The following is a 9131-nucleotide window of genomic DNA, read 5'->3' as shown; positions in this document are numbered from 1 at the left end:
AAAATATTTCAATAAGTTTCAGTTAGAAATATTACATTTATAGTTTATTGTGGAGCAAAAAATCAAAAATAAAACCTGTAATAAAATAATATATTTATAATAACATAAATAATCTAATAAAGTCCACTCGATAAACAATAAAATACAATAAAATCATTAATTTGGTGTTATGATCATTTTGGTTTCTCTTCTGGTGTAATTTTTATTTTTTTAATTAGTAAAACTTTAGTATATTTAATTTCTAGATATATAATTTCTTAAATGCTGCTTCAAAGATGTTTTGTTGTACAATTATTTTCCTTTTTCAAACATGAATCTGCTTTATGAAAGCATGAAAATTAATCCTCAGTTTGAAAACATTTTTGCTTCATGGAAAATATATATATATATATATTTTATTGTACCAAATTATGAAATTGTTGCATCTCTGGTAATTTTCTGCATTTTTTGAGCTTTTTGTGGAACTTATTTTCATTTTCCATATTTAGTTTTTGTCCTGGATAAAAAAAACTTCTTTTAGTTTGAAAAAAAGAGAAAAGTGAGAGATTTCTTCCAGCTTTTCTCCAGTTATTCCTCTTTTTTCTTTCCTTCCTTGTGAAGTTTTGCAGCTGAAATATTTTCCTGTTTCGTCAGACAGGAAGTGGACCTGTGGTCAGTTGCTGTTCGGGTCATGTGACTTCCTGTCGAGTCCCTCAGTGGAAACGTCACTTTTTTCTCTGCTGCCATGGTTCATTTTCACGGTCACTCTTTCTCTCTTTCTTCCTCCATTTTACTCTTCCTCTCTTTCCCATCAGGAGGAGTTGGTAAGATGACCCCCACCCTAAGCTCCTCCCACCAACCTCACCTAAGCCCCGCCCACTTTGTCCATTTCCTGCCTCTCAGCTTCCCTGCTGTGATACTTTAGAGTGGATTTTTCTCTGGTTGCTTCTGTTTTTATGCTGTGATGCGTCAGAACCGCCGCCATGTTGCTGCAGGAAGGATTTCTATTAAAACCACAATAATAACTTAATAATCTGAAAAAAATTAAATAGCCTGAATTTCTCTGTTTTTCTTTAATTAAAAAGAATAATCAGTTTATTTAATATTTATTTTATTTAGATAAAAACAAAATTCATTAAAGTCCAATTTATTTTACTTTTTATTAACTTAATTACAGAACATATGGTCTATTTTATTGAGTTACTTTTACATTAATTTATTAATTAGTTTAGGAAAATCTGACATTTTAATTAAGAGTTTTTTATATTAATTTTATATTTTTGATTTTTTTTCTTACAGAAATAATATGTAAAAATTACGACACTTAAATCCATAATCAATTATTATTGACAATTATTTTAAATCTTAATTTATTCAGAATAAGCTGTTAAACTTACCTTAACCTCAATTTTATTCTAATAAAGAATAAAAGGATTAAATATTTTAGTGAAATAATAATTTTATCACAAATATTATATTTTATTGCATCAATTTTAATATTTCTTGATTTTTTTATGGTTTACATTTTTTGAATAAAATAAACTGAATGTTAAAATATAGTAAAATATTTAATTTGCTTCCTTACATTTTTTACCTGCCTGATTCATTTTTTTACACAGAGTATATTAATTTGTAAACATGTTTACTGTTTACGTTTTATCCCATATTTTAGGACATTTTCAGTATATTCAGGTAAATAATATTTAAATTTCTGCTGTTTTATTAGGAGAAATCTTCTGATTTATTTCTAAATCCTGCTGCAACATGGCAACAGATGCATCACACTGTGATCCAGTCGTTGCATCTCAGTTTATTTCTCTGTGGCTGCTGGATGTGAAATGTGGGTTTGAAGTTCTCTGAGCTGTAAGAGCGAGGCATGGTCTGTAGTTCGACTCCCGTCATGTTCTCTCCTCCTGCTTGCTGCCCCGTCCGTCGTGACAGAGAATCCGAACATTTAGACGGACTGACAACCTGCATGGCGCCTCCAGGCCTGTGATGCTCCGTCCTTTTTGCCTGCTGGATTGTTACAACACTAAATGTTTCTTTCCAGAACTTAAAATAGTTTTTTATGGATTTTAAAGGAGAATTTTCAGGAATTTATTTGGAACGAATTGGTTACTTTTCTGAACCTAAAACACAGGCTACTTTCTTAAACTTAGCAGTAAATTTCCAGTGTTCATTGTTGTTTCCTCAGAGTTAAATTCTCAGAACTTAGAGGTTAAATGTTACTTTCTTCGACTTACCTGAATGATAATTCAGGCTAATTTGCAGATTGTTTTCCTGGGAATCACCTGCAGAACTTGCTCAGACTGCAAAGGTTAATGATCGGGAACTTTCAGGAATCTTTTATTTAAAAGCAAACATTTTCAGGAACTAATAGGTTGCTGTCCTGGAACTTCATGGGAATTTTGGAGTTTAAATCTTAATTTAAACCTGCCAGGAATCCAAACGTTCTTTTTCAAAGTTTAAGAGTTTAAAGGTCAATTTGCACTGACAAATTGACCTTGTGGAACAGGCAGAATTTACTTTCTAAAAGCTACACAGGACATATAAGGTATTTATTTTTCATTCCTAAATAATGTGATTTTTTAGGATTTATCAGTCACTGTCCAGGAACGTACAAATCAACCTGCAAACTCTAAAACATGAGTTGTGAACTCCAGAAAGTCATGTGTAAGTTTGGGAAAGTAGCAAATGCAACTTGTACATTTTATAAATGCAGCAAAAAGTTCAGGCATTAATTAAATTCCTTTGAGGTTTTTTATTTTTCACATTACATTCTCTTAAAATGTGTGAAGTGCAATTGAATAAATAAATGATAAATGTGATTATTGGAAAAACACTTTTTCACTTAGAACTCTTCTCTCTGCTCATTAATCAGGTTGTTTGGATTTAAAGTATGAAATCAGCTCAAAGCTTCCGGCTTCTATGAAACTAACATTCAGGTCGACCTGCTGTCCTCTCAGGGTTTTTCCATGATGATGATATTTTATTACTAATAGTTCAGTTGCTGTTTGTACCTGCAGACAGAAACTCCGGCCTCAGTAACAGTCGGTTGTTCGTCCGGCAGGACCTGACGGCTCTGGCCAAAGAGCTGAGAGAGCTGCGGCAGGGAGAGGAGACCAGCCGCCCGCCGGTCAAGGTCACGGACTACTCTTCATCCAGCGAGGAGTCGCACAGCAGCGAGGATGAGGAGGGAGAGGGCGGGGCTAATGATGGATCGGTGGCCGTTAGCGACATACCGCGGATTATGTGAGTAACACTGGATCTCCTGAAGAGGGCGCACCAACTGAACGGAGCTCAAACTGGAGTTTAACCTTTTGACCTTCAGGCCTCCGGCGAGTCAGAGCACCAACGAGTCCTTCGGCGTGATGGGAGGCCATAATGACCCCACCGACGGCGACGTACAGCACGCAGGACAACACGCTCATGATGCGGGAGGTCAGTCGCAGCAGGTTGAACTCCGACCCGGCCAAGATGTTCTGGCTCCTGTCTGGGTTCGGGCCATTAGTGCAGCGCCATGAGCGCCATGATGAACATCATGATGGCTGTGCATCCATAAAAAGTCTTAAATTAATTAAACTAAAATTAAGTCCTTAAAAGGTCCTGAATTCAATAATTAAAGGTAATTTGGCCTTAAAAACATTAATCACAGGTCTTAAAGTTTGTAATAATATTAACGCATTTTGACATTGATTGATTCCCCAGGATTTTGCTTTGTTTTTTTTGGATTTTTTTGTAGTTAAATTCACTGATTTTGTGAAACTGATTTAGAAATATTGCAATATTTGATGCACATCAGGAAATGACTTTTCTCCACATCGCTCACAGACTATCAGCTGACATCAAGCCGGCTGAGTCAGCAGTGTAGTCGAAGAAATACTGCCACCTGCAGGTGGGAGTTTAGCATGACCCAATGTTTTTGGTTATTTCTGCAGCAAATAGGGAAAAAGATTAAAAAGAAATGTAATTTATATCTTCAGCTAAAGTAAGAATGTCGTTAATCTCAAAAGGAGAACCATTTCTTCAACAATAGTTGTTTATTTCTTTCTGTTATGACACAGGCATTAAATCTCACTCATTTTGGTCTTGAAAAGTCTTAAATTTGGTTTAGTGAATCGGCAGAAACTTGTGGATCCAAGAAATTAAACATTAGTTTAACATTCAGTTAAATCCTGACTGTTGATATTTGAAGCTTTTTCCAAAACTTTTAATTGGTTTCACTTCAGACGTTACTAGTTTTATCTGGACCCAAACTGCAGCGTCTGATGGAGATTATGTTTCTCCTGAGTGAACGCCACCGCCGTTCAATCCTGGCCTGCATCAGGGCCTCGCGCTCAGGGCCTGCCGCTCAGGGCCTGGCCGCTCAGGGCCTCGCCGCTCAGGGCCTGGCCGCTCAGGGCCTGGCCGCTCAGGGCCTCGCCGCTCAGGGCCTGGCCGCTCAGGGCCTCGCCGCTCAGGGCCTCGCCGCTCAGGGCCTGGCCGCTCAGGGCCTCGCCGCTCAGGGCCACGCCGCTCAGGGCCTCGCCGCTCAGGGCCTGGCCGCTCAGGGCCTCGCCGCTCAGGGCCTCGCCGCTCAGGGCCACGCCCCCTTTCTCTTCTCTCCTTCCAGAGGTTACGGGGACGGAGGCGGAGCTCCGCCCCCGGCAACAGTCAGCACGGCAGCGCTAATCCGTTCCTTGGAAACAGCAACCTCCCAGATCTGGTGCAACAAAGCGCCTCTCCTCTGGGCCGCGCCTCTTTGGTCCAAGTAGGTGGAGCAGAATCCGGCCCTTATGACGAACCTCCGTCACCCTGTCCAGACCTCGCCCTTTGACCTTTGACCCACACCATCACCTGACCACCGACCCCTCCAACAAACACGCAGCGTCTGAAGCGGGTGGGACGTTACCTTACAGCATCAGATCAGTTCTGGTTATAAGGAGGATTTCCATCATCATAAACTAAAACTAACAAATGGAGACAGAAGACAACAAGCAAAAACCAGAATAAAACCTCGTTGGTGTTTAAATCCAACATATTTTAATGTTGGATTAAGGATCTCTAACTGCAAAAACAGAATCCTACCAAACGTTTATGATCTCAGTAAACAGGATCTTGTTTAAATCTGGTTCCAGATTATTTCACTTGTGACATTTTCTCCATGTTTTAAGTGAAACTATGAGTTGGACCAGTTCATGAAGGTCCACCCAGCCTCCAACCAAACACACCCCAAACCTGGTGGTCTTACCCCCAGAACAGGAGGAGTGTGCACAGCTTTACCTCGCAGCATTTCCTCTCTGTACCACTAGAGGGCGCTGCTGTGCCACTGGGGAGTTGGTCCTGTTTCTGGGATTATATTTCATCCCACCTTCAAGTTACTTTAAATGTTTACTCTATGGCAACATTTAAGTAGACATTTGCATGACTTAACTTATTCTAGAGGAAAAATCTTTAGCAAAAGTTTATTTTGGTCACAAAAGGTTTAATTATACCTCATCTTCTCTCCTTCTTTTCCTCCATCTTTCAGTTTTCCAGCCTCTGAACCTGGAAGTTCCCACTATTTTTCTGACAAAATAAAGGAAACAACTTAGCATAGCTTTTAATTAATCGCATGTTTCCTTTATTTTGAGTCCTACTCTGAGTGTCTGCTGTGTTTCTGTGCCTGCAGTACGGGATGGGAGGCAGCGGCGGCTCCAAGGCGTCCTTCACCCCCTTCGTCGACCCCCGGGTGTACGGGACCTCGCCGACCGAAGACGATGAGAAAAACTCTGCCGCAGGTACGATTCAGCTCATCGGATTCGTCATCGACTCCTTCATGGACAGGAACTAAACATTTCTCACTTTTCCAACGTGGCGATGTTTACCTTCTGCCATCTGCAGTTATTTTTAAAAAGCAGACAGTAAATACAGCAAAAGAAACCAAAACTAGAATTAACAGTCAATAAAGAAAACTTGAATACAGATTCAACTGAAAGATTACCAAAAAAATCAATCATTTGAATTTTTCTCTTAGACCGCAACCCAACATCTGCTGATATTATTATTATTATTATTATTATTGTTATTTTTATTATTATTATTATTATTTATTATTATTATTATTATTATTGTTATTTTATTATTATTATTATTATTATTATTATTATTATTATTATTATAAATCACAGTTCTGATTACAGAAAATTAGCATTTTACAATATAGCCTTAAAAACATACACAAGCCAACCTAAGTGGGCTAAAAGGCATCATTGTTTTTATATAAATAAATATATACATTTTAAAATGGCTAAAAATGTAGATGTGTGTATGAAGCAGGTTTGTTTTCATCAGGTTAATTTCAGTGTTTTGTGCAGCGTTGTTTGCTGACGAGCTGCTGAAGCAGGAGCAGGAGCAGGCGAGGCTCAACGAGGCCCGGAAGATCTCGGTGGTCAACGTGAACCCGACCAACATCCGGCCGCACAGCGACACGCCCGAGATCAGAAAATACAAGAAGCGCTTCAACTCTGAGATCCTCTGCGCTGCTCTGTGGGGTGAGACGCCGGCGGTCGCCGCGCGGGGACCGACATGTTTCTGCAGGAAATAAAAAGATTTTTCTGCAGGAGTGAATCTGCTGGTGGGGACAGAAAACGGCCTGATGCTGCTGGACCGAAGTGGCCAGGGAAAAGTTTACAACCTGATTAACAGAAGACGCTTCCAGCAGATGGACGTCCTGGAGGGACTCAACGTCCTGGTCACCATCTCAGGTTAACCTGACGTTTGATGCCTAATGTCCTTAAATCATTTATCTGGAACTTTAATATTAAATGTATTTATTTTATTCTTTAAAGGTGACACATTATGCTTCCTTGAATAGGTTGTGATAGGTCTGTGGCCGATACAGAACAATTTATTCTTGGCTGAGGTTTCAGTCTGGTCAGTTCTGCCCATTTCAAGCTGTTTTAGGACGTCTTGTCACTTTAAATCCACATTAGCTGCTGCTGGCCACATAAGGCAGCGGCTAAATGTTTCATGTGCAACATTTAAAGTTGCACTTGAAAATGGCTGCAAACAAATGCACAGCTATACAACAATGCATCTTTGAAAAGCATTAGTGGAGCCTCCTCCACAGCCAACAAGAAAGCAGAACATGGATTCTGAATGGCAAGTCAAAAACAAACACTTGTCTTTTCCAGCAGCCATTGTACAGCGGTAACACCAGCTGACCGAACGCGCTGGAGATCCAATTGGGTTCCTAGATAACGGGGTGGTTCGGCTGGGGTTGCTACATGTGACTGCTGATCTGTTACATTAGAAAGGTTTTTGAAACGGCTCGTTTTCCAGACACTAAAAAACATTAAATTATTGCTAAAAAACTTCTGGGTGTTTTATTTTAAGCGCTTGGGCTTTTAGACGCATCTGAGAGAAATCTGGATGTTTTACTGTAGGTCCCCTTTAAAGGACTACAGCAGTCAGATGTTTTTATCGACTGCTTTAGAGACTAACTGGTGAATTCATCAGGTCTTAACTTGCCCTCATCAGTCCTACCTGGGAAACACCCTGCATGTTGCCACATTGAAGGCTTTGCCTGGACTGCTCCTGGTATACAGTATAAATAAAACATCAAGACACGTCTAAATTTCCAAATCTTAGGTGGGTCTGCAGGAAAGTTGAAATTAAACCTGTAATTTCTGACTGTGCAGGGAAGAAGAACAAGCTGCGAGTTTACTACCTGTCCTGGCTGAGGAACAGGATATTACACAACGACCCGGAGGTGGAGAAGAAGCAGGGCTGGATCACAGTGGGGGAGCTGGAGGGCTGCGTGCACTATAAAGTCGGTACGTTGTCAGAAACCCAGGAAAAACACAATCCCACTCAAGTTTTCATTATATTTAAAATGAAAAGAACCAATTTATTATTTACTCCTTGTCTAATGTGTCTAATATTTTCCTGCAGTGAAATACGAGAGGATTAAATTCCTGGTGATCGCTCTGAAAAACTCAGTGGAAATCTACGCCTGGGCACCAAAACCTTACCATAAATTTATGGCCTTTAAGGTAATAACAGAAAGCTGGGAGGATCAACAAAACAGTGATTTATATTTGTGATGAGAAGATACAGAAATATTTGGTAAAATTCACAAGTTTAGTACAAAAAAGAGACAATAAAACCAAACAGATAGGGCTGCAGAAGAAGGAAGAGTGAGCCAAGTAACAGGTAAATCTCTCACTCTCCTCTCTGCCTCCAAGTCTTTCACCGATCTGCAACATCGCCCCCTGCTGGTGGATTTAACTGTGGAGGAGGGCCAGAGGTTAAAGGTCATCTATGGCTCCACAGTAGGTTTCCATGTGATCGATGTGGATTCTGGAAACCCTTATGACATCTACATCCCCTCACATGTAAGAGAAAGATTTGCTTTACATTTTGATTGTGTTGATTTTCTGTGACTATTTTCAGGCTGGTAATCCTCAAACCCTTTTTCATGAGAAAAAAGTCTCATAAGCTGAAGAGATGAACCAAAAGCCAATTTTAAGTTAGATTTGTTATTTTAGCTCCGACACGATGATTATTATTAAGTTACTCTGTGAAAATTTGGCCTACAACTTAGGAGTGATGCATATTTTACGGATTAAGGACAAAAAAAACAGGAAACATCTGAAGACGGAGCCATTGCTCATCTGCTGGACTCAAGACTTTTGCACAGTCCTGCAACTTCATTAAGTCAAAAACGGCGTCAGCAAGACCATAATGAGACAGTACGGCCAGTTGAGTCAGCGTCCTCCTCTAACCCTGGCTGAGTCATGCTGTGTCCGTTTCTTTGGCGTCCCGCCTCTCTCTCCTCCTCACCCTGTCATCCCGTCTCTGCCGCCCCACAGATCCAGGGTCAGGTGACCCCGCACGCCATCGTGGTCCTGCCCAAGACGGACGGCATGGAGATGCTGCTGTGCTACGAGGACGAGGGCGTCTACGTCAACACCTACGGCCGGATCACCAAAGACGTGGTGCTGCAGTGGGGCGAGATGCCCACGTCCGTCGGTATGTCAGAGAGAGAAACATGTTTCATTATTTATCATGTCTCTAATGTGGAGTCTGTTAGAGACACAGATTCTATCTAAAATACTTATTTAACCTCTCCTCCTTAAAGCTGCAGAACGTAACTGTTTCACATATTTGTTGAATCTGTCATCTTGATA

The 9131-nt window shown here is 40.4% G+C and overlaps 1 protein-coding gene across 1 annotated transcript in view; it reads left to right on the top strand.

Moving 5' to 3' along the window:
- Positions 1-9131, top strand: part of LOC129354414 (TRAF2 and NCK-interacting protein kinase-like) — a 47602-nt gene that overhangs the window by 34223 nt on the left and 4248 nt on the right. Inside the window, 10 exon segments of the mRNA XM_055023887.1 lie at positions 3050-3231; positions 3311-3385; positions 3387-3420; positions 5630-5738; positions 6315-6491; positions 6561-6704; positions 7641-7775; positions 7894-7994; positions 8187-8336; positions 8814-8973. Coding sequence (XP_054879862.1) covers positions 3050-3231; positions 3311-3385; positions 3387-3420; positions 5630-5738; positions 6315-6491; positions 6561-6704; positions 7641-7775; positions 7894-7994; positions 8187-8336; positions 8814-8973 — 1267 coding nt within the window.

The sequence above is a fragment of the Poeciliopsis prolifica genome, unplaced genomic scaffold, assembly GCF_027474105.1.
Source record: "Poeciliopsis prolifica strain line A6 unplaced genomic scaffold, Auburn_PproV2 SCAFFOLD109, whole genome shotgun sequence".
Lineage (NCBI taxonomy): Eukaryota > Metazoa > Chordata > Actinopteri > Cyprinodontiformes > Poeciliidae > Poeciliopsis > Poeciliopsis prolifica.
The sequence above is the reverse complement of the archived record's forward strand: the minus strand, read 5'-3'. Positions and strand labels throughout refer to the sequence as shown.